The 26,874-nt window shown below is 52.8% G+C and overlaps 1 protein-coding gene across 1 annotated transcript in view; it reads left to right on the forward strand.

Moving 5' to 3' along the window:
* The window catches only part of Ankrd27 (ankyrin repeat domain 27), a 46,861-nt gene that overhangs the window by 13,738 nt on the left and 6,249 nt on the right, over positions 1–26,874 (forward strand). The window contains 20 exon segments of the mRNA XM_040735541.1: positions 128–282; positions 1,404–1,463; positions 1,556–1,609; positions 1,702–1,767; positions 2,526–2,602; positions 3,704–3,825; positions 5,257–5,335; positions 6,678–6,810; positions 10,586–10,678; positions 12,251–12,378; positions 12,768–12,850; positions 13,549–13,664; positions 15,048–15,140; positions 17,434–17,631; positions 20,311–20,373; positions 20,501–20,620; positions 22,207–22,251; positions 24,049–24,171; positions 24,410–24,607; positions 25,609–25,728. Coding sequence (XP_040591475.1) covers positions 128–282; positions 1,404–1,463; positions 1,556–1,609; positions 1,702–1,767; positions 2,526–2,602; positions 3,704–3,825; positions 5,257–5,335; positions 6,678–6,810; positions 10,586–10,678; positions 12,251–12,378; positions 12,768–12,850; positions 13,549–13,664; positions 15,048–15,140; positions 17,434–17,631; positions 20,311–20,373; positions 20,501–20,620; positions 22,207–22,251; positions 24,049–24,171; positions 24,410–24,607; positions 25,609–25,728 — 2,126 coding nt within the window.

Genomic DNA, 26,874 nt, shown 5'->3' on the forward strand with positions numbered 1-26,874 from the left:
TGGCCATCCTTTCTTGGGGCTCTAGACCCATCAGAAACGGGAAAGGATGAACCCCCTCCTCCCCACCAGGCCCCCATCAGTCAGGAGGCGGTGGAAACTTTAGCCGGCCTGACCCTCTCTTTTTCAGAAGAACCTTCAGCATCCTCGGATCCCTTTTCCCTGAAAACCATTGAAGATGTGAGAGAATTTTTGGGAAGGCACTCGGAGAGATTCGACAGGAACATCGCCTCTTTCCACCGGGCGTTCCGAGAGTGTGAGAGAAAGAGTCTCCGCCATCACATAGTTAGTGGCTGTGTCTTGTTCTGCCTGGCTGCCGGCTCTCGCTCCAGAGCCGTCCATCATTCTGTCTGCTCTAGAATCCCGCTGGGTACCACAACCGTGGCTGGGAAGTTTTGTTAACAATGTTTCTGCTGTGCAAGTAGCATAAGGCCCTCAGGAAGTGAAACGCCTTAGAGAACAGTGTTTCATAAAGAAACTTAACTGTTAGACAGGAAGCGCACACCTTTAATCCCAGCACTCCGGGAGGCAGAGGCAGGCGGATCTCTGTGAGTTGGAGGCCAGCCTGGTCTACACGAGAGCTAGTTCCAGGACAGCCAGGGCTGTTACACAGAGAAACCCTGTCTCAAACAAAACAAAACAAAACAATAAAGGGAATGAAACTTAGTTGCCAGCTACGTTAACCCCAAGGGGGACTTTTTTCCCATGCACCTTTAAAAAAAAAAAAGGCTTCAGTGGGTAGAAAATGCTCACCGTCTTTAAGACGGTCGCTGAATTCAGATCCCCAGAGCCCACATGGAACCTGGACACAGTGGAATGTGTCTGTAATCTCAGTATACTTACGAGAGCAGGTTGAGAGGCCGAGGCTAGAGAATATTCCAGACGTGTGTAAGCCAGCTAGCCTCAAGCACTCAGCGCAGTGGCAAACAGCAAGAGGCTCGATGAGGGTGGACACCAGAGTCTGCCCCCTGACCTCTGCCCCCTGACCTCTATCCCCTGACCTCTGCATTCACGGGCCCCGTAGTATGCACAGGCAGATAAGCAGACATGCAAATACATTAAACAGTGGAGAACAGACAAGATGACTCAGCGGTTAAAGGCGCTTGTCACCAAGCCTGACAGCGTGTGTTGGATACCCTGGACCCACGTGGCGGAAGGAGGTAGCGGACTCTCTGAAAGTCGTCCTCCAAACCCCGCCACGCCATGTCATACGTGCCCCACACACACACACACACACACTACAGACACGTCCTAAGTCTATTGAATTTAAAGAGCTGAACATCCACCTAAAAAGATGATTTGGTAAAGCGCGCCTGTGGCCTAGAACCCGCCACCCCTGGATGTGTCGCCCCGCTCAGGCTTTTGCGGCTAAGAGGGGTCTCCCCTCTCTGTTCTGTGTTGCGCAGGACTCCGTGAATGCTCTGTACACCAAATGCCTCCAGCAGCTTCTGAGGGACTCTCACCTGGTAAGCAAATAGCTCTACACAGACCGGCAGCGGTTTGCCCGCAGCGTGCAGGCCCAGGCTCTCTCAGCCAGCATTTCTCTCTTGAATTCCAGAAGGTTCTTGCCAAGCAGGAGGCCCAGATGAACCTTATGAAGCAGGCAGTGGAGGTAAGGAGGCTGCAGAGGGCGGTGGCCGGGGGACTCACTGTCACCTGGCAGACGGCACACGCCCCAAGCCTGGTTCTCTGTCGGTTCCACAGATATACGTCCATCATGGCATTTACGACCCGATCTTTAAGTACGTGGGGACCGTGGAGGCGAGCGAGGTAAGTTAGCGGTCTTTGTTCTCCAGGGCAAGAGCCCTAGCCTGAGAAATTTGAAGCGTTGGGGCTGGAGAGATGGCCCGATGGCTAAGACCATTGGCTGCTCTTCCGGGGAACCAGGGTTCAGTTCCCAGCACGTACACAACAGCTCAAAACTGTCTGTAATTCCAGTTCCAGGGGATCCGACACCCTCACACAGACAAAATACCGACCAGTACATATAAACTAAAAAAAATAACTTTCAAAGCGTACACACTGCTTTTGCAGAGGGTGGGAGTTTGGTTCCTAGCCCCCCCCATGAAGGGTGGCCTACAACCTCCTGTAACTCCAGGTATGGGAGATATAGCATCCTCTGGCCTCTGTAGGTGCCCGCAGTCATATGCATAGACACAGGACACATACATACAATTAAAAATAAATCTTAGCCGGGCGTTGGTGGCGCACGCTTTTAATCCCAGCACTCAGGAGGCAGAAGGAGGCAGATTTCTGTGAGCCTGAGGCCAGCCTGGTCTACATGTCATGTTCTAGGACAACCAGAACAGAGAGACCCTGTCTGAAAACAAACAAAAGTTTGGTTTTTGTTTTTTCGAGACAGGGTTTCTCTGTGTAGCCTTGGCTGTCCTAGAATTAGCTCTGTAGACCAAGCTGGCCTCAAACTCACCTGCCTGCCTCTGTCTCCCTAGTGCTAGGATTAAAGTCATTCACCAACACTGCCTGTCTACAAAAATGTTAATCGAAGCTTTATCCATCTTTGTTGCTAGGATGCTGCCTTTAACAAAATCACAAGAAGCCTTCAAGATCTTCAGCAGAAAGATATTGGTGTGAAGCCCGAGTTCAGGTAAGCATTCCCACGGCTTCTGAAGTTCAATGTGCTGGGCTGCCCTCACCTGCCAGTCTGAAAAGAACCCCCAGCCTTGGGTGTTCCCACTATCCAGTTAAGTTTCATTAAGTTAAAAATGTCTGAAGGCCAGGCAGTGGCAGTGCACACCTTTAATCCCAGCACTCGGAAGGCAGAGGCAGGCGGATCTCTGTGAGTTCGAGACCAGCTTGGTCTACAAGAGCGAGTTCCAGGGCAGCCAGGGCTGATACGCAGAGAAACCCTGTCTTGAAAAAAAACTAAATAAATAAATAAATGTCTGAAATACTGATGTGTAAGCCTCTTCTCACTCCTGCCATAGTTCCATGTTTGACTTTTATTAAATTTTGGAAGTTGCAATTTTTGTCTCCATTAAAAATTTTTTCCTTCACTTTTAATTTTTATTTTCCTGTGTTTTGAGTGTTTGGCCGGCATGTGCGCAGTGCCCTTGGAGGCCAGCAGGGGGCATCGGAGTTGCTGGGACTGGAGTTACAGCCAGCAGTGAGCTGCCGTGTAGGTGCTGGAAATCAAATCTGAGTCCTCTCTGAAAGATCTGCCAGTGCTCTTAGCCTCTGAGCCAACCCTCCAGCCCCACACTGTTCTAAAGTTCTGTTGTCTGAATTACGCGCGTGTATGTCTTTCTGTGTAGGTGTGTGCTCATGAGTGCAGGTGCCCTAAGGGGCCAGAGGAATTGGATCTGCCTGGAGCCTGGGAGTCACAGGGTTGTTAGCCCACCGTGGGGCTGGGGATCAGACTCAACCGCAAGAGCATTAAATGCTCTTAACCGCCGGCCATCTCCAGCATGTACTTTCTGAGATAAGCAGCTCCCTGTATAACCCAGGAGCCCTTGGATCCACTTTGTAGCCCAGGCTGGCATCCTCCTGCTTCTGGATTTTTTTTTTTTACTTTTCCAAATTTCTAGTGAAGCTCTGTCATCCACCTGCCAGGGCCAAAGGGCTTCTCGGTCTGTTTCTGTCGGTCGTTCCCCGTGGTTTGTAAGAAACGTCTACGCAGGCGTGTGGCCAGGGCAGGAACAGCAGGGTCTTCTGCTGTAGCCTGAAGTTTCTGTTTTCCAAATCACAGCTTCAACATCCCCCGAGCAAAGAGAGAGCTGGGGCAGCTGAACAAGTGTACGTCGCCACAGCAGAAGCTGCTGTGCCTGCGGAAGGTGGTCCAGCTCATGACACAGTCTCCCAGCCGGAGAGGTGGGTGCTGGGGAGGGGCCGGGCGGGTGGAGGCAGCAGATGCTCATAGGCAGATGCAAAGGTCCACGCAGGAGGAACACTGCCAAGGGACCAGAGTTGCATGGAGTCGGGTGGGGTTGCCCTGGGGACGGGTCAGGGCAGGATTAGCCTTAGCAAATCCAGGGACAGAAAACAGTAGCTGCCTCAGTTCCGCTAGGCTCGGAGGGTGTTTGGAGGTTCAGCTGTCAGGCTGCCTCACCTCATTCTCTATTTAAAAAAAAAGAAGGGGCCGAGCGGTGGTGGCGCACGCCTTTAATCCCAGCACTTGGGAGGCAGAGGCAGGTGGATCTCTGTGAGTTCGAGGCGGGGCTGGCCCGACAGCCTCCAGAACAATACAGAGAAACCCTGTCTCGTAAAAAACAAACAAACAAAAGAAGAAGGAGGAGGAGGAGGAGGAGGAGGAGGAGGAGGAGGAGGAAAGGAAGAATAGCAAATCCCAGGGCGAAAAAATAAAATGGGGGTTGCGAGTTGTTACTCAGTGGTTAAGCTCTGGCTGGTTGAGCCCCCTCCGCCCAAGCTCCAGCACAGCACTGCTAAAGGGAAAAGTTAAGGCAGAGGAACAAGTTCCAGAGAGTCGCAAGTGGACATAAGCAAGCCAAGTGTATGGTGTGATTCCAGCAGCCGCAAGGAAGAGGGTGGGGGTGAGCGCAGACCCCCCCCGATGTGGAGACAGGTTCGCAGAAAGGGCGCCGAGTGGCAGAGGTGGCCGGGACATTCGTGGCCTGTTGTTTCTGTGCCCTTTGCCTTTGATGTATTTATTTAGTTAGGTTTTGTTGTTGATGTTTTGGGGGGGGGCACACTATGTAGCCCAGGCTATCTCAGCTCACCCGTTGCTGGGATTATGTGTGGGCCATCTCACACAGCTTTTTCCTTTTAGTTAATTAATTTTTGGGGGGGAGTTTCGAGACAGGGTTTCTCTGTGGCTTTGGAGGCTGTCCTGGAACTCACTTTGTAGACCAGGCTGGCCCCGAACTCACAGAGATCCGCCTGCCTCTGCCTCCCGAGTGCTGGGATTAAAGGCGTGGGCCACCTCACCCCACATCCCAGCTTTCTTTTTATTTATTTTTTTTTAAGACAGGCTCTCACTGTATAGTCCTGGCTGGCCTGGAACTCACTGTTGAGCTCAGGTCCTGGCTGGCCTGGAACTGGGGATCCTCCTGCCTTGGACTCCCCGAAACAGGGATGACAGGCCTCTGCCTGCCGCACATTCTCTTCTTCCCTTCAGTCTGACGTCTGTTCAGGACACTGTCAAGGAAGCTTCCGGGTTTTCTGCCTGGCGTGCGATCTTGCTGGAGTGTGGCTTTGCGCCTCGGTTGGCGGAGGAGAGTTTGTGCGTTGCCGATCCTTCTGGTTGTGTCTCATGGTGGCCTCGGACATTCTCTCCCCTTGCAGTGAATTTGGAGACCATGTGTGCGGACGATCTTCTCTCTGTCCTGCTGTATCTGCTGGTGAAAACAGAGATCCCTAACTGGTAACTGTTTCATCGTTGCTAAACTGCTGTTTCCTTAAGTTCCTTTGAGGGGTGGGCGGGGGTTGGGGGGTGGGGGAGAGGGATGGGAGGATGTCTCTCTCTTAGTCCAGGCTGGCCTCCGACTCTCCATCTTCCTGCCTTGTCCTCTGAGTTCTGGGATTTGGGAGTCGTTCACGCTCCCTAGCATAAAATACTTTAAAATCTAGCTGCTCTGTGTGTTCTCTATTTTGGGGGTGACTCCAAGCCAGGGTGCCTTTAATGGGATAGTGCTGCCACTCCCCTCCATCCCTCAGGGGTGGCTCCCCTTCGTTGGATAGATGGGGGAAACTGAGGCCTGGAGAGCTTCTGTTTCACCTTGTGACATACGTGGCCATTCCCTTCCTGAGAAGGAAGCAAATACACGATCTCTTTCTTCCACAGGAATACATACATACATATATATATATATATATATATATATATATATATATATATGTCATAATTCACTTTACAATCATTAGGTTTCTAGCTAGGTATGATGGCGCACCCCTTTAATCCCAGCGTTCAGGAGGCAGAGGCAGGTGTTCTCTGAGAGTTTGAGGCCAGCGTGATCTACATAGCAAATCCAGGACAGCCAGTGCTACATAGTGAAAACTTCTCTGCAAAACTCCCCAACCCAGCCAGCTAGCTGTCTTAGTCACCGTCCTGTTGCTGTGAAGAGACGTTACGGCCAAGGCGACTTGTACAAGGGAGCGTTTAACTGGGGCCTGACTTACAGTTTCAGAGGGCCAGTTAACGATCATCATGGTGGGAGGCATCGTATCAGGCAGGCAGGCATGCAAGGTGCTGGAGCAGTAGCTGAGAACACACATGATCTACGAGCTTCAGGCAGGGAGAAAGAGGGAGAGGGGGAAAGGAGGGAGAGGAGAGAGAGAGAGAGAGAGCGAGCGTGTAGGAGCCAGAGCCCTTGGCCTACTTGAGCTTTTGAAACCTCAAAGCCCATCCCTAGTGACACACCTACAAAGAGACTCACCTAACCAAAGGCCACGCCTCCTAATCCTTCCCAAACAGTTCCATTAAGTGGAGACCAGGCATTCAGATGTGTGAGCCCTGTGGGAGCCGTCCACATCCAAACCACAGCTTCAGCTTTCTAATAGCCAGCCTTCCAGATAGTTGTTTTGTTGTTGTTGTTCTAATTGTATACATATCTACAGTGGGATTGAGGGGCTAGCAGACATTATACCCCCCCCCACCCTACCACAGTGAATAGACTTGATGGAGATCATTAATCATCCATCCAAGCCAATGTTTTTTTAAAGTGTCAATTACGAAAGGATAACCCGCTTTTTCTCCTTTTGGTCAGGATGGCAAATCTGAGTTACATCAAAAACTTCAGATTTAGCAGCTCGGCCAAAGATGAGCTGGGATACTGCCTGACCTCGGTTGAGGCTGCGATCGAGTACATCCGGCAAGGGAGTCTCTCTACGAAGCCGCCCGTAAGGTCTCCCCACCAACCCCGCCCTCCCTCTGTGGCCATAGGGGAAGCCCTGACAGCATTACAGAGAGCTGGGTGGGGCTGAGGGGACCGATGGGAGTTCCTTCATGGCCCTCCCAAGACGTAGAGCCTCAGCAGCCTAACAGTTACAAGGCTCGAGAACGACTCAAAAAACTGGTCTTTAAGCCCCTGATCGATGGTGAAGGCTGCTGGTGCTAACAGTGGGATTTATAACTGCCGGGACCCTGCCTCATTAACCCTATCATCCGAAGAAGCCGCGCGGATGAAAGGAAACCAGATGCGGCATTGAGTCTGGGTTCCGTGGGGGTGATAGGCGAGAAATGACCATCGTTGCGTGCCTTGTGAGGACTCGGTGGCCTTATGATTGCTGCTGCCTTGGTTGGTTGGTGAGCTTTGGTGAGAGAGAGTGGTGTTGTTCCTGTGTACCTTAGGAGAGTCTTAAGCCAAGAGGTCACCACTGGCCAGCTTTATACCACACGGTGACACATGAATGGTAAAACTTGGTAGTACACTGGTCAGTAAGGTAAAGAAGGAGCAGGCATGGTGGTGCGTGGCTGTGAAATTCCAGTACTTGGGAAGCTGAGGCAGGGGGATTGCTGTGAGTTTGAGGCTGGCCTGGTCACATGGTGAGTTCCATGTCAGCACAGACCGTACTGTGGAGACACTGTGCCAGAAGACATAGGCAAAAGAAAAATACTTATAAAGAAAATAAGCGAGTCAGGCGCTGGTGGCGCACGCCTTTAATCCCAGCACTCGGGAGGCAGAGGCAGGCGGATCTCTGTGAGTTCGAGGCCAGTCTGGTCTACAAGACCTAGTTCAAGGACAGCCTCCAAAGCCACAGAGAAACCCTGTCTCGAAAAACCAAAAGAAAAAAAAAAAAGAAAATAAGCAAAGAGGACAGTGAGTTTGAATTTAGCCCGGGCTCCATAGCTCCATAGATTAAGACCCTGTATACACACACACACACACACACACACACACACACACACTCACACACACACACACACTCACACACACACACAATGCACACAGTTCCCTGGGTTTTGAGCAAGTCAGGCCTGACAGACACGTTGCATCTTTACCTTGCTTGGGCTGTTGGCTCAGTTGGTACTGTGGTGTCCTTGTCCTCTGTGGTACCGCATGGGGCTCTGTCTGTAAGGACAAGCTCAGCTTTTCCTGAAGCCTGGCTCTTAGGACATAGAGTTCGAGTAGGAATGTATGTGTGAAGCCAACAGTAACGCGGTGACCCCGTTTCCCGGGGGAGAGAGCTTGTGTGTGTCTGTCTCCATACGGCCGGTGAGGCTTCTGCATATCCGTCAGCCGAATCGGTTTCACTCTCTGCTCTACATCACGTGGCTTCACAGACATTTCCTATCCAGAGTGTCATGAAACTTCAGCTGGCCACAGACATCCCTAGGGTGTTCATAAATGGAGACTTCAGCCTTCCAAAAACAAATACTACAGTGGTGGCATCAGGATCAAGGCGGAGAACCTCCCTCACTTTGCTTTTAAAATTTGTGTTTGCGTGCCGGGTGGCGCGTACCTTTAATCCCGGCACCGGGGAGGCAGAGGCAGGTGGATCTCTGTGAGTCCGAGACCAGCCTGGTCTACAAAGTGAGTTCCAGGACAGCCTCCAAAGCAATACAGAGAAACCCTGTCTCGAAAAACCAAAAAAACAAAACAAAAAATTTTATTTACGTGTGTATGTGTATACTGAGTGTGTGCAGTCCTGAAGAGGGCCCTGGATCCCCTGGAACTGGAGTTACAGGCCATTGGGAGCCACGTGATGTTCGTCCTCCTTGGAGGGGGGCACGCTTGAGGGGTGGTGCTTGAGGGGACCCTGAGGTACTGTTGGCTTCACCCATCGCCTAGTCAGAACTTAGACACATGTAAGGAGAGAACTTTATTCTACCATGTTGTCAGGAGCCTGTGAGTTTCCAACATCACCTGTCCGGGGGTGGGGTAGGTGGGTAAAAATGTCCTTCACCTCCCACCAAGACTCTTTGCGAAGGAGTTAGTTTGTCATTGTACGATTTGGTTCCAGGGGCCCAAGTGAGTGTGGAAGCATTGTGGTAGGAGTAATTTTTAAAATAGGCACAAGACTAGGGGCGTGGCTCGGTGGCAGAGCACCTGCGTAGAATCCCCCACTGAGGGGCTGGGGTGTGGCTCAGTGGTAGAGACCCTGCCTAGAATCCCTCAGTGAGGGGCTGGGGGTGTGGCTCAGTGGTAGAGCCCCTGCCTAGAATCCCCCAGTGAGGGGCTGGGGGTGTGGGTCAGTGGTAGAGCCCCTGCCTAGAATCCCCTAGTGAGGGGTTGGGCATGTGGCTCAGTGGTAGAGCCTAGAATCCCCCAGTGAGGCTTATGGGTGAGACTCAGTGTTGGTCACTTTGCTTCAAATTCTGCACTGAGAGGTTGGGGTCATTTCTCTGTGACAGGCCTTTAACTAGCACAAGGCCCCTGGCACTGCAAACCAAAGCAAACCCACAGTGAAACAGAACATAGTATTGAAAGTCTCGCCTCAAACACTACCTGCGCGAACACAGTTCCAGCCATCATAACAGTGAGGGAGTAACAGTAACCATTAACTATAACAAGTGATAAAATATACATTTCTAGATTTAGTTTAGATTTATTATTATTGTTGTTGTTGTTATTTGGTTTTTCAAGATAGGGTTTCTCTGTGAAGACCTGGCTGTCCTGGAACTCGCTCTTGTAGACCAGGCTGGCCTCAGACTCACAGAGATCCGCCTGCCTCTGCCTCCCGAGTGCTGGGATTAAAGGTGCACGCCACCAATGCCTGGCTACAGTGTGTGTGTGTGTGTGTGTGTGTGTGTGTGTGTGTGTGTGTGTGTGTGTGTGTAAGTGCCTGTGGAGGCCAGAAGAGGGCACTGGAGTTACAGGCAGTTGTGAGCCACCTGATACGGGCACTGGGAACTGAACTCCGACCCTTCGGAAGAGCAGCAAGCATTCTTAAGCACTGAGCCGTCTTCTGAGCCCCAAATTTCTAGATATCTGTTGTCCGGGCAAGAATTGCCTTTGATAGGGAGATGTGAATATGTTGGCTTTAGTGGATCCTTGAAATGCAATAAGTGATTAGAGGTGAGGGACTGACATTTGTGTTTTTGGGGTTTGGATTTTTGTTTGGTTGTTTGTTTGGTTCTTCAAGACAAGGTTTCTCTGACTTTGGAGGCTGTCCTGGAACTCACTCTGGAGACCAAGCTGGCCTCAAACTCACAGAGATCCGCCTGCCTCTGCCTCCCGGGTACTGGGATTAAAGGCGTACGCCGCTGCTGCCACCACCACCCAGGCTAGGCTGACATTTTTGTGAGCGCAGTCACAAGATTCCCCCTCCTGCTTGGCAGCAGGGAGTGGAAGCTAGTGTGTCAAGTGGCAACTGTCCCCAGCCCTGGTTAAAGTGTCAGCGTCAGGCTATTCTGGGCTCTAGTAGGGAAGTCTGGGAGGGGTGTGGCCAGGGCAAGCCAGGCCCCAGCGATGGCGTGTACGTAGCAGAGCCCAGTCCTGTGGCTGACTTCTGCACCCTGCAGTCTTAGCTGCCCCAGGCCAGCATCTTCAGAGCTTATTCCCCAGGGTTCCCCACTCCGTGCCGAGACGGGTCTGCGCACTTCATCTCCGGGAGCAGGTCTGGGTGGGGAAGAGCCTCTGAAGACCACCCCTGGATGGAGTGGCAGGGCTTGTGCTTGGGCCCTCGATGGGGGAGGGTCTGTGACGGGGTCTCTGGTGTGTGATGGCCACAGGACGCCGAGGGATTTGGTGACAGACTGTTTCTCAAGCAGAGGATGAACCTACTGTCCCAGATGACGCCAACACCCATTGATTGCCTGTTTAAGGTAAGACACGACGGGGATGTCCTTGAAGGCCAAGATGCGGGAGCATTGATTGTCCTGTCTTTCAGGGTCTGTAGAAGTCCCAGGGAGGTCCGTTTGTGTACCGTCTGGGAGGATGGTAGGAGGGCTTCCTGTCTTCCCCAACACACACTGTTCGGTTACCACCGCAAGACACTCTGGGGCTGCCTGGCCTCAGAACCTTGGTCCTGCTCAGTGGGACCTCTCCTTGGTACCTGACGGAGCTGATACCTCTCCGAGACCCGAGGTGCCAGTGTTTTTGTGTTGGTCCTCAGCTGATCGTGCAGCATCTAATGCCCCCCCCCTCCGGGGGGCTTGCAGGATGCTCCCTGTTGAGATGTTCACTGACTCCTGGGAAGCTCATGAGGCAGTGTGTAGCCGTCACCATGGGCCACATGAGAGCAGACCTTCTCTGAGAGTCTGCTGATGTTTTTAGGCTTTTGGAGGGGCCGCATCTGTGAGTCACTAAGGCCATGCCCTGTAGGTTTGTATGCTGGTGGGTCCTCCTGCTAATTGCGGCTGATTTCTTCCCCTTAAGTCTAGGCTACACTTGATTGCCATAGGGATAGCAATGAGGCTCTGCCTGCCTGTCTGTCTGTCTGTCCGTCCCCGTCTCTCCTACTTCCTTCATTGATGCTGGAAGTTGAGCCTTAAGACCAAGCCCTGTGCATCTGAGCTACAGCCCAGCCCCTTACCGGTGGATTCTAGATGGGTATTCCATAGCCAGCCACACCCTTGGTCCCTGGTGCTTTGAGAGTTGTCTACCTATGCGGCCCCTGCTGAACATAAACTTAGAAGTCTCCTGCCTGTGCCTCCTGAGTGCCAGGGTTAAAGGCACGTGTCACCTGCCACAGCCGATGAGGTCAGATTCCACACTGGGCCTCTTCTTAGTGCTTTGGAAATTTTGTTAGGTCGTTTAAAAAAGAATGTGACTCTGCATTTGTAGATACAGTAATTGAATGTGAAAGCTGTCCCAAAGCTGCCCCCCAGACTGGTTTCGTTTCAGTCGCTAAGCCAGTGTCTGCGTCTGCCCAGACAAGCTTGAAGCCAGTCCCAGAGAACAAGCCATCCCAGTGTAAGCTCAGATAAGCCTTTAATCCTGGCACTGGGGAGCCGGAGGCAGGCAGATCTCTGTAGGTTTGAGGCCAGCCTGGTCTACAGAGCGAGTTCCAGGATAGCCAGGGCTACACATAGAAACCCCGTCTTGAAAACCATCCCAAACAAACACAGGAGTTCAAAATTAGCCTGGGCTGCAGGATGAGAAGCAAAATAAGCCAGGCTTGGTTGTCCAGGCTCCTCATCCCAGCTATTCAGGAGGCTTGCAGACTCTAGGCCGGCATGGTAGAGAGTGAGTTCAAGGCCAGCCTAAGCAACTTAGTGAGACTCTGTCTAAGCAGAAGTAGGGCCAGGCTGCGGCTCCGTGATGGAGTTGCTTGCCTAGTGTGTGTGTGTGACGTCCTGGGTCCCAGTTACGAAACCAGACCTAGGGAACCGGTTCCCCAGAAAGCAGGTGACTCCTGGACATTGATAACATTTGGGGATGCCACCTTTTATTAGCACATCGCATCTGGAAACCAAAAAGAGGTGGAAAGACTTCTGAGCCAAGATGACCAGGACAAAGACGCCATGCAAAAGATGTGCCACCCACTGTGCTCCTGCGAGGATTGCGAGAAGCTCGTCTCTGGGTGAGGGGGGCCTCGCAGGCAGAGAGCCAGGGTTGAGGGTCCGAGGGCTGAAGAGCCTCTTCCCGTTGTCCCTCGGCTGCCCGGCCGTGTCATGAGCGCGTGCGCGGTGACGCCTGCCTCTAACACACCCAGGCCTCACAAGGGGTTTTAGGAGGGAGAGGGGGTGAATGCCAGCGGTTTCTTCCAGTACCATTTTTGGTTTCCCATTATGCTCAGTGGGAGATTGTGCCGTGTTGAGGTCTTAAGGGGCCAAGCGGGGATGGACCCTGGAGCTACAGGCCTCAGAGTCTCACTCCTGGGGAGAGGGGGGCTCAGCCTGGTCCTCTATCGGCATGGAAGGGTCTCTTCCTGAATGGTGTCCAGTTTGACACACCTTCTTTCTGTTTCAGGAGGTTGAACGACCCATCAGTTGTCACTCCTTTCTCCAGAGATGACCGGGGTCAGACCCCGCTCCATGTGGCTGCCCTCTGTGGTATGTGGCCTTGGGCTGGCTTCTGTGAATTACTGAGGCACCCCAGAAGCCCGTGGGGCCCCAGCTGATGGGGTACTGGCAGGGGCTGTGTTGTGGGTGCATCCCACGGGGCAGGGAAGACTGACAAGTATCCCCCCCGGGACTTGACAGTCAGCGTGTCACCTGGCAGGCTTCCAGGAGCTCCCCCTCCCCCCGTGGCCCCTCCAGGCTTGGAGACTCTACTGGCCAGTGAGGACAGGCTGGAATGCTTGCTAGGATGACCTCAGAATTGTGGTCTGGGGCTCACATGCCTTTCTTTAAAGACAACATTGAGCCAGTTGTGATGGTGCAGACCTGTAATCTCAGCCACGGAGTAAGCTGAGGCAGGAGGATTATGAGTTCAAGGCCAGTCTGGGCTACGTATCGAGACTCCATCTCAAAACTAGGCGACCGGGGTACAAATGTCGTCAGCCACCATGTGGGTGCTGGGAATCGAACCAGGGTCCTCTGGAAGAGCAGCCGGTACTCTTAACCACAGGGCCATCTCTCCAGCCCCTGGCCTGTTGCCGTTTGAGTTTTGGTGCCTGACTTATGTCAGTAGCGCTGGTCCCTGTACAGCGGGGAACACGTCTCCCGGTAGGGCCGTCGAGGGTGGGGTAGTGTTGTCCTCGGAAGCCGCTCTGCTTCCTCCATCGGTGAGAGGTCCCTCTGCTCTGCAGGTCAGGCATCCCTCATTGACTTCCTGGTCTCCAAAGGTGCCGTAGTGAACTCCACGGACTATCATGGGTCCACTCCCCTCCATCTGGCGTGTCGGAGGGGCTTCCAGAGTGTGACGGTGAGCAGTGGGGTGTGTTTGGCATTGCTCAGCTGACTCTGCCCGGCGTAGCGACTTCGTGGCCGTACCATGCACTCCTCCTGCGCCGGCTCTGCTGCTGCCAGGCACAAGGAACCCGAGGCCCAAGGCGCCTCCCTGGAGACGGGGAAAACCTCCCGATCATCGTCTCAGGGAGGGAAGGGCGGGGTTCTAGACGTTTTTTTTTTTTTAAACACTGTCGTGACAGGAAGCAGCGGCACATCCTGGCTTATGTGTGTATTTTTTTTTTTTTTTGTTTTGTTTTTCGAGACAGGGTTTCTCTGTGGCTTTGGAGGCTATCCTGGAACTCGCTCTGTAGACCAGGCTGGCCTCGAACTCACAGAGATCCGCCTGCCTCTGCCTCCCGAGTGCTGGGATTAAAGGCGTGCGCCACCAATGCCCAGCTCATTATGTGTGTATTATGTATGTGTGCATGCTTGAGAACCACAGTGCATGCGTGGAGGTCAAAGGACAACTTGTTAGAATCCGCTCTCTCCCTCCACCATGTGGGTCCCAGGGATTGAACTCAGGTTTGTCAGACTTGGTGGCAAGTGCCTTTATCAACTTAGCCATCTTGGTAGTCTGCAATGGCTTGTTCTGTTTTTTGTTTTTCTGAGACAGGGTTTCTCCGAAACAGTCCTGGCACTCACTCTGTAGACCAGGCTGTCCTCAAACTCACAGAGATCTGCCTGCCTCTGCCTCCCGAGGGCTGGGATTAAAGGCGTGCGCCACCACCCGCCAGGCTCAATAGCATAGTTTTAAATAGAGGTATAGGTTGAACACCCTGCTGGGGTGTTTTGATTTTGGAATACTGGGCACATAGCCTAGAGGTAATTTTGTATAATGTTGTGAGTCACATGCCTCTTTTGTATTATGTTGTAAGTCACATGAGACCTGGTATGGAATTTTCTGCTTGGGTTATGTCAAAAGCTCAACACTTTTTAGGTATGGGGAACCTTATTACTTTTATTGTGTATACAGTCTTCTGCCTGCATGCCAGCAGAGGGCACCAGACCTCATTCAAGGTGGTTGTGAGCCACCATGTGGTTGCTGGGAACTGAACTCAGGACCTCTGGAAGTGCAGTCAGTGCTCTCAACCGCTGAGCCATCTCTCCAGCCCCAGCGAGTGTTATCTTTGTGTTGAGGCATATGTAGCGTGGGTGGGGCCCTGGGTTTCTCCCCCGACGTTGAAAAAAAAAGAAAGAAAAGAAAGGAAATAATGATTTGGATTTAGGGCCGAGCTTGCACAGCGTGTGCGATGTTTAAGATACGGCCATGACCCCGCCCCCGGAAGGACGCTTGTGGATGCGGCGGCACTCCGTGCTCCTTCCAGGACTCAAGCTGCTGTCTTCTCTCCTCTGCCAGCTGCTGCTGCTGCACTACAAGGCCAGCACCGAGGTGCAGGACAACAGCGGAAACACCCCGCTGCACCTGGCCTGTGCCTACGGGCACGAGGACGTAAGTGGGACCCGCTGCGCCCAGCCGCCGCGTTACGTGTTTCTCCCTTGTGAAGAATTACCTATTTGGGGCCGGTCCAGCGTTGTGGTTTGTGCTGGTAACCATTGAAATGCTGGCATGTAATGTTACAATTTTATTTACTTTTTTTTTGTCGTGTGTGTATGTGTGTGTGTGTGTTCGTGCGCGCGCGCATCCGTGTGTGTGCGCGTCGCATGCATTATGGGACGGGGCGGGGGTGGGGGTCAGAAAGTGACAGCAGCGTGGGTGGCATCCTCTCCTCCTACTTGCCCTGGTTTGGGTCTCTGTTGCTGTGATGGACACCGCGACCACACACAACTTAGCAAAGGGGAGTGTTTATTTCACCTTGCAGGTCACCGGCTTATCATGAAGGTTAGTCCGGAACTCAAGGCAGACACTGATGCAGAGGCCATGGTGGGGGAGCCTGCTTAACTGGCTTGCTCCCCATGGCTTGCTCAGCCTGCTTTCTTATAGAACCCAGGACCAACCACTTTCCCGGGAGGTGGCAGGTGCACAGTAGGGCTTCCCACATCGATCACTCATTGAGAAAATGCTGCGCCAGGCGGTGGTGGCGAATGCCTTTAATCCCAGCACTCGGGAGGCAGAGGCAGGAGGATCTCTGTGAGTTCGAGGCCGGGCTGGACCGATAGCCTCCAAAATAATACAGAGAAACCCTGTCTCGAAAAATCAAAAAAAAAAAAAAAAGAGAGAGAAAATGCTGCATAGACTTGCCCACAGGCCAGCGTGATGGGGGAATTTTCACAACTGAGGTTACCTTTCCCCAGAAAACCCTAGTTTGTTGGGCTGACACACGCTTACAGGGGTTCTGGGATGGAACCCAGACTCTATAGTACGTGCACTACCTGTAGAACCATCTGCTGGCCCTGTGGTATAAAACAATTAAATGCTGAGTGCTTTATAGATGCTATATGTTAAGAAAAAATTTTTTTTGAGACAGCGTTTCTCTGTGTGGCCCTGGAACTCGCTCTGTAGGCCAGGCTGGCCTCGAACTCACAGAGGTCCACCTGCCTCTGCCTTCTGAGTGCTGGGATTAAAGGCGTGCGCCACCACCAGTGCCTGACGTTATATTAAGAAATCTAAGACTGAATTGTCCATGATCTCACCCTGAATTAAATAATTTTTACTCATACACATTACCATCTAGCTCCTAATGCTGTTTATATACAAACTTTACATTTTATCCCAGTGTGTAGGAACTCTGTGATTTCTACTTCCTCCTTTTACTTTATTATATATATCTATATCTATATCTTGGTCATATGTACTTCCCTTCCATTTCCAGAGTTATACAGAGAGACACAACTTTTTTTTTTCTGATCTTATGGTACAGCCCAGGATAGCATTGAACTCCTAGACTTCCCGAGTGGTCTGTTCAATGAGTAGTGGGGTCAAAAGTGTGGGTCCACCAACAGATGTCCGTGTAGAAAACCTGAACTGTATCTAATGTTACGTGCTTTGTACCTATTTATATAATTGCTCCTTATAGTAAGAAAAGCCATTTCAGGTTATAGCTGTTATCAGCTGCCCAGCCCCTCCTCTGCGATTAATTTTGGGTGATTCCGCAGTCCGCTATACAGTTTGATTTTCTTAAAGGTTTTTCCAGTAGGGATAATTAATTTGCAGTAGTCCAACTTTGTTTTACAAGTTTGAAAAAACTGATTTTATTATGTTTTAGGTTGTTTTGAGACAGGCCATCCTGGTCTGTCGTCCAGGCTAGCCTCAAACCCCTTCAGCTTTCCAAAGGCTGGGATTATTATTAGGGCTGCTCATGTCTTATTAATTGGCAATTGGTGATTTTTTTTTTGTTCCTCCCCCTCATGTTTTGCTTGTTATTGGGAATTTCCCCCAAGGTGCCTTTGCATGCTAGACAAGAAGACAAAGATTATATCACCAAGTCACACCCCCTGCCCCTCACTGGGGGATTCTAGGCAGGGGCTCTACCACTGAGCCACACCCCCAGCCCCTCACTAGGGGATTCTAGGCAGGGGCTCTACCACTGACCCACACTACCAGCCCCTCACTGGGGGGTTTTAGACAAATTGCTACTGAGTCAGTTGGGTCAAGTTTGAAAAAATGGGGTATCCTGATCAGGGAATGTGGGACCCTTGAATTATAACTGCTGGTTTCTGTGTTTCTGCCCTGGTGAGTGAAGCCTTGGTCAAGCCAGGACCTGGCCCATGGCCCAGGGTGGCACTGACATTGCCCTAGGCTCTCGTTCGTGTTAGAGGATGACGATTTTGCCGTGTCTTCGCAGTGTGTAAAGGCCCTGGTCTACTACGATGCCCAGGCCTGCAGACTGGATATTGGAAACGAGAAAGGAGACACAGCCCTGCACATTGCTGCACGCTGGGGTTACCAGGGTATCATGGAGACGCTGCTGCAGAACGGAGCCCCCACAGAGATACAGAACAGGCTGAAAGAGACGCCGCTCACGTGTGCATTGAACTCAAAGGTGGGTCTTTCCGTCTCTGAGCAGCCATGTGACTATTAAAAAAACCAACAACTAAAATCCGCTCACAGACTGGCGTTGCTGGGAAAATGTCCACTGGCATCCAAGGACAGAACTCGGTGTTGTGACTTGGGAAAAGTGGGCTGAGAAAGACGCTATTGGACAGGGTTCGAGAAGTTTTTTTTTTTTTTTTCGAGACAGGGTTTCTCTGTGGCTTTGGAGGCTGTCCTGGAACCAGCTCTTGTAGACCAGGCTGGCCTCGAACTCACAGAATTCCTCCTGCCTCTGCCTCCCGAGTGCTGGGATTAAAGGCGTGCGCCACCAACGCCCGGCTGAGAAGAGGGGTTTTTATTAGGGAAAGGGATCATAAAAAGTGGAGAGACCAGCCTCTGGGGACAGGAGCAGAGGAGAGAAGAGAGGGGGGCAGAGAAAAGGAGAGAGAGGGAGAGACGGAGAGAGGGAGGTGGGCAGGACCCTTTTACGAGGGAGCGCAGTGAATGTGCACAGGAGGCGCCCTTAGTGTCCGCAGCTGAGGGCGTGTCCCGTCGGAACCCCGAGGGACAGGCCAGAGCAGGCGCCTGATGCTAACTAACACTCCGTCCTTTTGCTGTGTTTGGGCCCTGGTCGCTAATGAGCTCCTGGCTGACGGCGTCCTTGGCTTTGTTAGCAGTTTCTCTCAGTGTGGCCGGCATGAGCTGCTTCCAGCCGAGTTGGCTCCAGCCTCCGAGCCCTGGGCCTGTACCAGCCAACGGCCTGTGTGGGACTGGGGGCGGCGGCTATGGTTGTGAAGGGCGGACGGCAAGCGGAGGACAAGACACTGGAGACAGGCCCCGTTCTCTCTGTCTTCATCTCTGCTTCTGAAACCTCATGCGACGTTGACCCACATTTGAATGACTGGGTTGATAAGTTAGAGACTGAGTCTCGGTACTTAGCCCGGGCTAGTCTTGAACTCTCAGTCTCCCGAGTGCTGGGATTGCCGTGCCTCTAGCGTTGGTCTCTTGGGGGAAGAGGAGGATGTCGTCCTACGGTACGGAGGGTTTAGCAGGACATACAGGCATGGTTTGTTTCTTTCTAAAAAAAAGGATTTGTTTGTTTATGTTTTTTGGGGTACAGAGTTTCCTCTGTGTGACAACCCTGGCTGTCCAGGAACTCGCTCTGTAGACCAGGCTGGCCTCACACTCACAGAGATCCGTCTGCCTCTGCCTCCCGAGTGCTGGGATTAAAGACGCGTGCCCAGCTTTTATTTTTATTTTTTTGTTTGTTTGTTTGTTTTTCGAGACAGGGTTTCTCTGTGGTTTTGGAGGCTGTCCTGGAACTAGCTCTTGTAGACCAGGCTGGCCTCGAACTCACAGAGATCCACCTGCCTCTGCCTCCCAAGTGCTGGGATTAAAGGCATGTGTTACCACCATCTGGAGGAAGATACATTTTTTTTAAAGTAACTTATTTTTAAATGTATGCGTGTCTGTGTGTATTGTATTCTTGGGGCCAGATAAATGCATCAGACCCCCTGGGACTAGAGTCACAGGCAGTTGTGAGCCACCCAGCGTGTCGGCTGGAAATGGAACCCAGGTCCTTTGGAAGAGCAGCAAGGTGTGTTCCTAACCCCTGAGCCATCATCTCTCCAGCCCTATTCATTTTGAACTATGTGTACACATGCCCATCTGTGTGAATGCACACAAATGTGAGTGTAGTGCCCTCGGGGTCCCAAAGAGGGCGCTGGAGCTCCCCAGAGCTGGAGCTCCAAGTGGTTCTGAGCCACCCGAACGTGGGTGTCGGGAACTGAACTTGGGGCCTCATGGAAGAGTAGTCTGTGTTCCCAAGCACTGAGCCATCTCTCCAGCCCCTGCAGATTCTTGCTGTTGTCAGGTTTCCAAGCTGCAAACGGAAATGGAGCAATAGGAAGAGAGCACCAGACTTAGGCATCCGTTGCTGAAATCATCTTCAGTTAGATTCCTCAACCAGTCCTAAAGTTTCCGACACAGGCATGACCAGTAATAGGATATTCTAGGTCTCAGAATGTCTCTTCAGAAGATTTTTGTTCACAGCGCCGGGCGTTGGTGGCGCACGCCTTTGATCCCAGCACTTGGGAGGCAGAGGCAGGCTGATCTCTGTGAGTCCGAGGCCAGCCTGGTCTACAGAGCGAGTGCCAGGACAGCCTCCAAAGCTGCAAAGCTACACAGAGAAACTCTGTCTCAAAAAACAAAACAATAACAACAACAACAACAAAAAGATTCTTGTTTACAAAAGGAGAAATGGTTCCTGGGGACAATTCGCAGACAGCTCCTTTGTGAAGCCCAGCACCGCCGGTGTGAAACAGAGGCCATCATAAAAATTGTGGAAGAATTCTCAACAGTTGTTTTAAAATTTTAGCTTTAAAAAAAAAGCAATACATTTAAAATTGTATTGTGTGCTGTGTCTGTGTGTGTGTGTGTGTGCGTGCGCATGTGTAGCCATCCGAGATTCTCTCGTTCTAACACATAGACCCCAAGGTATCAAATGCAGGTGGTCCAGCTTGGTAGCTTCCCGCCCAGTGAACGGTCTTTCCAACGCTGGTCTTTCCCTAGGTCTAGGAGCGCATCCACCGACCTGCGCTAGCGACATGCAGGCAGAGGCGCCCGGGGATGCTGATGGCTGGTTGCTGCCATCTCACTGGATGCCTTCCTTGTTCCCATTGTCCCCTAGATTCTGTCTATCCTGGAAGCTCACCACCTGTCCTCTGAACGGAGGCGGCCCAGGCCCTCTGAGGTAAAGTCTTTCAGTCTGTGGGGCCACGCCTGCTGGGCGTCGCGAGCCCCGCGCCCCTCCTCTAGGCCGGGCGTGTCTGTGACCGCGCCCTGAGCGCGCGCCTTTCTGCCTATGCGGGTCCCCACAGGTCCCGGCACAGTCCCCTGCACGCTCCGTGGATTCCATCAGCCAGGGTTCCTCCGCCTCCAGCGTCTCTCCGGTGTCCACGAGCTTCAGGCGAGAAGAGGTCCAAAAGGACTACCGGGAGGTAAGCCTCCTCCCCGGGCGGGCCCTGGGGTTCCAGAGCTGCCCGCCAGCCTGCTGCCTGCTTACCAGTTAGCTGGATCACTCCACTCCAAGGTCAGATGCGCCCCCAACTGCGTGTCCCCTTGTCCTCGCCTTTTCGGGCTCTTCGAGGTCTTTGCCCCATAGCAGTTCTGGGAATGTGTGTGTGTGTGACTGGCAGGTGGGGTTGGGGGGAAGGGGAGGGTATGCAGGGATGGGGGAAGGGGAGAAGGTGCAGGGAGACGCGCACACAGGACGAGACAGAGACACAGATACGGGGCAGGACAAGAAACAGGCAAACGATATTCTAACGGAAAAAAAATGGACTTGCATGAAGCTGCCTGAGGGTTCTGAGTTCGGACTCCCTGAGTGTGTCCTCTGTCCCCACCCTGCGAGCATCCCCGTCAGAAGGCTGGCACACGTTGTCCCTTACAGTCTGACACGTAGGCGCCTCACAGACAGCTGACTTAGGGTGGTCCGTCCTTTTCCCTTCATCCTCGATGCTTGGACAAAATAGCCACGCAGCCACTCCGTCTCATCCTTCGGCAGAGGTGCGAGCCATTGTATCCCTGGCCCATTGTTCCTCTCGTGGGTCACTGACCACCCCAGTGGGGTCAGGCCTCACCCCCCCAGAGCATTCTCCTGGTGGGGCCTCCAGTGAGCTTCATGCAGTCACAGAAAGGAGGGCAGCGGCGCGCCCAGACAGGGGAGGGGGCCGTGGTGTGCCCAGACAGGGAGGGCCAGACCGGGAGGGCCACGGTGCGCCCAGATGGGGAGGGGCCGCGGTGCGCCCAGACGGGGAGGGGCCGCGGTGCGCCCAGGGCTCCCAGCCTATCAGAGCACCCGAGACGGTTCTTGGGAGGCGTCTACTCTCTCAGCCCCCGCACCTAGCAGAGCATGAGAGTTGAATCTATGAAGAAGTGGACTGGGGTGGCTGGCTTCTTCAGGTACCTACTGCCTTGGCTACTGAGGAGGGTGAGGCAGGAAGACCACAACCCAAGGCTTGCCGGGGCCGTAGTGTGAGTTCAAGGCTTAGCCTGAACAACTTAGTGAGCCTCCGTCTTAGAATTCGAAGTCAAAAGAGCGCTTGCCTAGGATGCATGAAGCAAGCCCTGGGTTCCGTTCCTGGTGCCACCAAACAGGAAGAAGAAAGCCTTCTTGTGTTACGGTCACCATCATCTCACGCCCCCGTAATCAGCAGTTCCGGTTTATATTCACTGGGTGGGGCTCTGTGCAGCATTCAGGGCGTTCTGGATGAACCGTCTCGGGGATGCATTCGAAAGGTGCTGAGTGAGAGAAGGCTACCGGGTTTTCAGAACGCTAATGTCGTTCCTGTTGTTATTCTATACTGAAAACCATTTCCCTGGCCGGGCGTTGGTGGCTCACGCCTTAAATCCCAGCACTCGGGAGGCAGAGGCAGGGGGATCTCTGTGAGTTCGAGGCCGGGCTGGTCTACCTCGCGAGTTCCAGGGCAGCCTCCAAAACAATACAGAGAAAGCCTGTCTCGGAAAACCAAAACAAACAAACAAACAAAAAAGTTTCCCTGACTCGCTTTTCCCTTCCATTAAGGTAGAAAAGCTTCTAAGAGCCGTTGCTGATGGAGACCTGGAAATGGTGAGTTTTTTTGGAGGGTGTCTTTCTCGTCACTGTCACAAGACTGCTCTTAACTGAAGAGGAAGAGGACCCAACCCATTGCTGTAGAGGCAGCTTGGTGATGGGAGTGGAAGGCAGCTACTCTTCACGTGGGGTGGACCGGGAAGCTAAGGGGACCAGAGACAATCAGGGGTGGGTGAAAGCCCCAAAGGCCTGCCCTTAGTGCAGGACATCCCAGGCCATGTCCAGACTCTAGAAGGCTCCACAGTCTTCGGAGTGATAGGAATAACACCCCAGCTAGTGAATGGGCGTCTAAACCAGGAGGCCAGGATTAGAACCCCGGGAAAGGGCGCTTGCAGAGCTCTTACTCTGAAGTGGCTGCACTAGTGTTTCTTGCCTGTGTTTGAGCCTGCGGCTCTGTGGCCTCTCCCTAAGGTCCCCATGGAAGCTCACGTGTACTTTGCATGCGCTTTACATGTGCTTTGCATATAATTTGCATGAGTTTTGCGTATAATTTGCATGATCTTTGCATTTGCATGTAATTTGTTTTTTCGAGACGGTTTCTCTGTGTTGTTTTGGAGGCTGTCCTGGAACTCACTCCGTAGATTGGTCTCGAACTCACAGAGATCCGCCTGCCTCTGCCTCCCGAGTGCTGGGATTAAAGGCGTGCGCCACCACCACCCGGCCACATACACGTAAATTAAAACGAGTAAATCTTTTTTTTAAAAGAGTGCTTTTCCACGGGTGACTGAGTGGGGGCACATCTGCTCCTGTGTTGTAACAAGACGACTTGGGAGAAACCAGATAGGTCTTTTGCAGTTTACAGTTTCAGGGTGCTGACCCAGACTTGTTGGGTTCCGTGCATTTGGGCAGAATATCGTGGTGGTTGAGACTCCTGTTTGGCAGAGGGATTTTTTTCCTTTGTGAGAGACCAAAAGGCGCTCAAGAGAGGGCCTGAGAGGTGGCTTAGTGAGTGAGGGGGCTTGCTACACAGCCAAGTGGACCTGAGCTTGACCTGGAACCCATGTAAGGAGGGAACCGACTTCACAGTTGCCTTTTGCTCTGACCTCCACAAGCGGGCTGTGGCATGTATGTGACAGCCCGCCCCAGTCATGCATGTGCACACACGCAAACATACGGGCAATGATAAGAGGCTTTTTTTCTTTCAAAGGCAGAGCGAGAGGGAACACAGTGTTTGAGATCACACAGCCCCTCCACAAGGGTCGGCCCATAAATGACCTGAGTCCTCCAGCCTGTGCTGGAGCCCATGCATGCCCAGTCTGGGGGGTGGGTGTCTTTGCTTCTGCCCTGCATGCTGGCAGGTGGACGTGGAAAGTCCCTGGTTAGGTGGGGGGCTGGGTCGGGATTCTGGGGTGTGCTCTGGAGCACTCGTCCGTCATGAGGTTTCTGTTGGGTGGCGAGGGAGGATCGGGAACTGACCAGCCTAGGTGGCATAGGAGTGTGTCCTCAGGGCCGGGGTCTGAAAGCCTGCCCTCTAAGCAGCTTCAGTCCGCCCCCCCCCCAAATGATAGGCTAATCCCTCTGTGGTACCCAGGGAACTTAGAATGGCTGAACACAGGTGGAGTGCACATTTATTGTTGGGGAACAAATGTTTTTTGTCAGTGACTACAGTGGTCCAAGGAGTGACTGCACACGCGCACACACACACACACACACATGCACGCACGCACACACTCGCACACGCACGCGCGCGCGCACACACACACACACACACACACACACACACACACACACACACACACTGGTGAAGGCATCGGAATAACCGGGTTCCTGCTTCTCCTCTCTGCCCGCCGCCAGGTTCGCTACCTTTTGGAGTGGACGGAGGATGACCTGGACGACGCGGATGAGGCTGTCAGCACGGTGGATCCTGAATTCTGTCACCCCTTATGTCAGTGCCCCAAGTGTGCTCCGGCCCAGAAGGTTTGGCTGTGCCTGTGTCTGTGGTCAGGGTGGGATGGGGAGGTACATGTTGTTCTTCCTGCCTAGGAAGTGGGAAGTCACTTAGAGTCCCTCATGGGCTGTGTTGGGTCCAGACCCCTCTGTGGTCCCAGAGTTTTGTCTTGGAGCCCTGAGGGAGCAGGGGTGTGATTTCCTGCATTGCCGCCTCTGGCCTCTTGAAGCATTAATGCCGTTTATTTACACCCTCTGCCTTGACTAGAAACTGGCGGGGATTCCTGCCAGCGGGCTTGGTGTGAATGTGACCAACCAGGACGGCTCCTCTCCCCTGCATGTGGCTGCCCTGCATGGCCGCACGGACCTGGTCCTCCTCCTGTTGAAGCACGGTGCCTACCCGGGTGCCAGAAACGCAAGCCGGGCCGTGCCGCTCCACCTGGCCTGCCGGCAGGGGCACTTTCAGGTATGAGCCCCATCGCCTGGGCAGCAGAGCCTCACTTGGCTACGGCGCACTGGGGCGGGGCTCAGGGAAGCTCCTGGGGACAGTGCATTTCCCCTCTCCCCACAGTGGGACCGCACATGGTGGTGGGGACAGTGGGGGGGTTACCGGTGCCCTTCCTCGCTGCCCGTCAGAGCTGCCGCTGGGATTCTGGCTGAAGCGAGAGTGAGTGTCCTCTGTCACGGTGCTGGTCACTACACGCCCTTTAGATCTGTGCAGAATAGCCGGGCGTTGGTGGCGCATGCCTTTAATCCCAGCACTTGGGAGGCAGAGGCAGGCGGATCTCTGTGAGTTCGAGGCCAGCCTGGTCTACAAGAGCTAGTTCCAGGACAGCCTCCAAAGCCACAGAGAAACCCTGTCTCGAAAAACCAAAAAAAAAAAAAAAAAAAAGATCTGTGTAGAATAGCTTAGTATTTTAGAAATGTGTGACCAAGGCCCTGTATGGCCGTCCGAGACAGAAGTGGGCAGTGATTGATTAGCTTTGGTTTTGGTTCGGGATAGATCGGGTCTCAGTATGTCGCTCAGCCTGGTCTCAAACTCTCGGTGCTCCGGCCTCAGCCTCCCGAGTGCCGAGATGACTTCTGCGTGCCTTTACCATGTGCCGTCACGCCTGGCTTTGGCACTTCCTAAAGTCTGTTTTCTCAGGGAAGTTGTCTGTGTGTGTTTATGGTTTTCCTTTGCCTTGGGACGCTCCACTGTTGGGGTCTTAAAGGCAGGGGCATGTTTCCAGTCAGCATCTCTCACAGATAACCGGCCGAGCAGACTGCTTTCCCAGCAGGCATTAGGAGCAGTGGCTGCGTCTCTCCTTAGGCAGTATAAAGGTGGAAACCCCAGGGCCTGGTGCATTGTGGGTACAGAGCTCCCCGACTTGCCCCTCCTTTCTCCTTTCTCCAGAGGGCCTGTTTCACCCTAAAAGAAATATGTCTTTTCCTACATTATAATTAAGTTTTTCCTCTCTGCACTAGGTAGTGAAGTGTCTCTTAGATTCCAATGCAAACCCTAATAAAAAGGACCTCGGTGGGAACACGCCCCTCATGTACGCCTGTTCTGGTGGTCACCATGAAGTTGCCGCGCTATTGCTACAGGTGAGAGCTCTTCCCGGCCATACCAAGCTTTTTTTTGGGGGGGGGGGGTGGTCTTGGTTTTGTAGTTTCAAAAACCAAACAGGATTTCTCTGTGTGACTCTGGCTGTTCTGGAACCCAGGAGTCCGCCTGCCTCTGCCTCCCAAGTGCTGGGACTAAAGGCGTGTGCTGCCGCTGCCTAGCTAGGCTTTTTTGAAACAATTTTTGTTTTTGTAGTATTTGAAGATTTATTTATTTTCTTTTATGTGCATGTATGTATGTGTGTATACTGTGTGCATGCCGTGCCACAGAGACCAGAAGAAGGCACAGGGTCCCCCGGAACTGGAGCTAACAGGCAGCTGTGATCTGCCTGACGTTGGTGCTGGGAACTGAGCTTAGGTCTTCTGCAAGGGTGGTGCACACTCTTGACCACGGAGCCATCCCCCAGGCCCACGCAAGGCTTCCTAAAACCCCGCCTGTGCCTACCTGTCAGTCCCCTGCCTCTAGGACGATGAATTGTGCGCGTGCATTTCTGCTAGTGATTCTGTGACAGTCGGGGGCACAGCTCTGCTTCCGCGGAGGGTCTGGACCTGGCCTTAGCACCATGAGGCATGCCACTGCCCCTCTTTCCTCTTGTGGAAAGCGGCACGTGTTGGTGGTGGGTCAGAGACCGGAGAAGCAGGGACCCCTGCCTTGTCCATACCTCCCAAGACATGGGTGAAATGAAGGGGAGGCCTGGCGGTGCATACCTGTAGTCCTAGCACTTGGGAGGCTGAAGGAGGAGGGTAACACAAGAAAGAAAACCATGTGTGCACTTTTTAGATTGTCGTTATGTTTTCTATTTTATGTCAAAAATTGTTGCTTAAAATCTTTGGCCCGATGTGGTGGTCAGCCTAGGCAACTTAGTGAGACGGAACTCAAAAAAAACAAAAACAAAAACAAAAACAAAAAAATACGCAGCACCGCTGGAGTGTTTTGGTGGCCGGCACAAGTGCCCCAAATACACGGTGTCACCGTGTAACTCACTGTTGAGTGGCGGCTGCTCCTGTGTGCGCGTGACAAGCACACCCTCGTTTGTAAACCGCCTTTTTGCTTAGTGGTTCTGTCGTTGTTATTGTTTTAATCCACAGCAGTTTGAGAAAGTATTTTTCTGTCTAACATAGGAAAGT

The sequence above is a fragment of the Mesocricetus auratus genome, unplaced genomic scaffold (genome assembly GCF_017639785.1).
Source record: "Mesocricetus auratus isolate SY011 unplaced genomic scaffold, BCM_Maur_2.0 Super-Scaffold_100046, whole genome shotgun sequence".
NCBI lineage: Eukaryota > Metazoa > Chordata > Mammalia > Rodentia > Cricetidae > Mesocricetus > Mesocricetus auratus.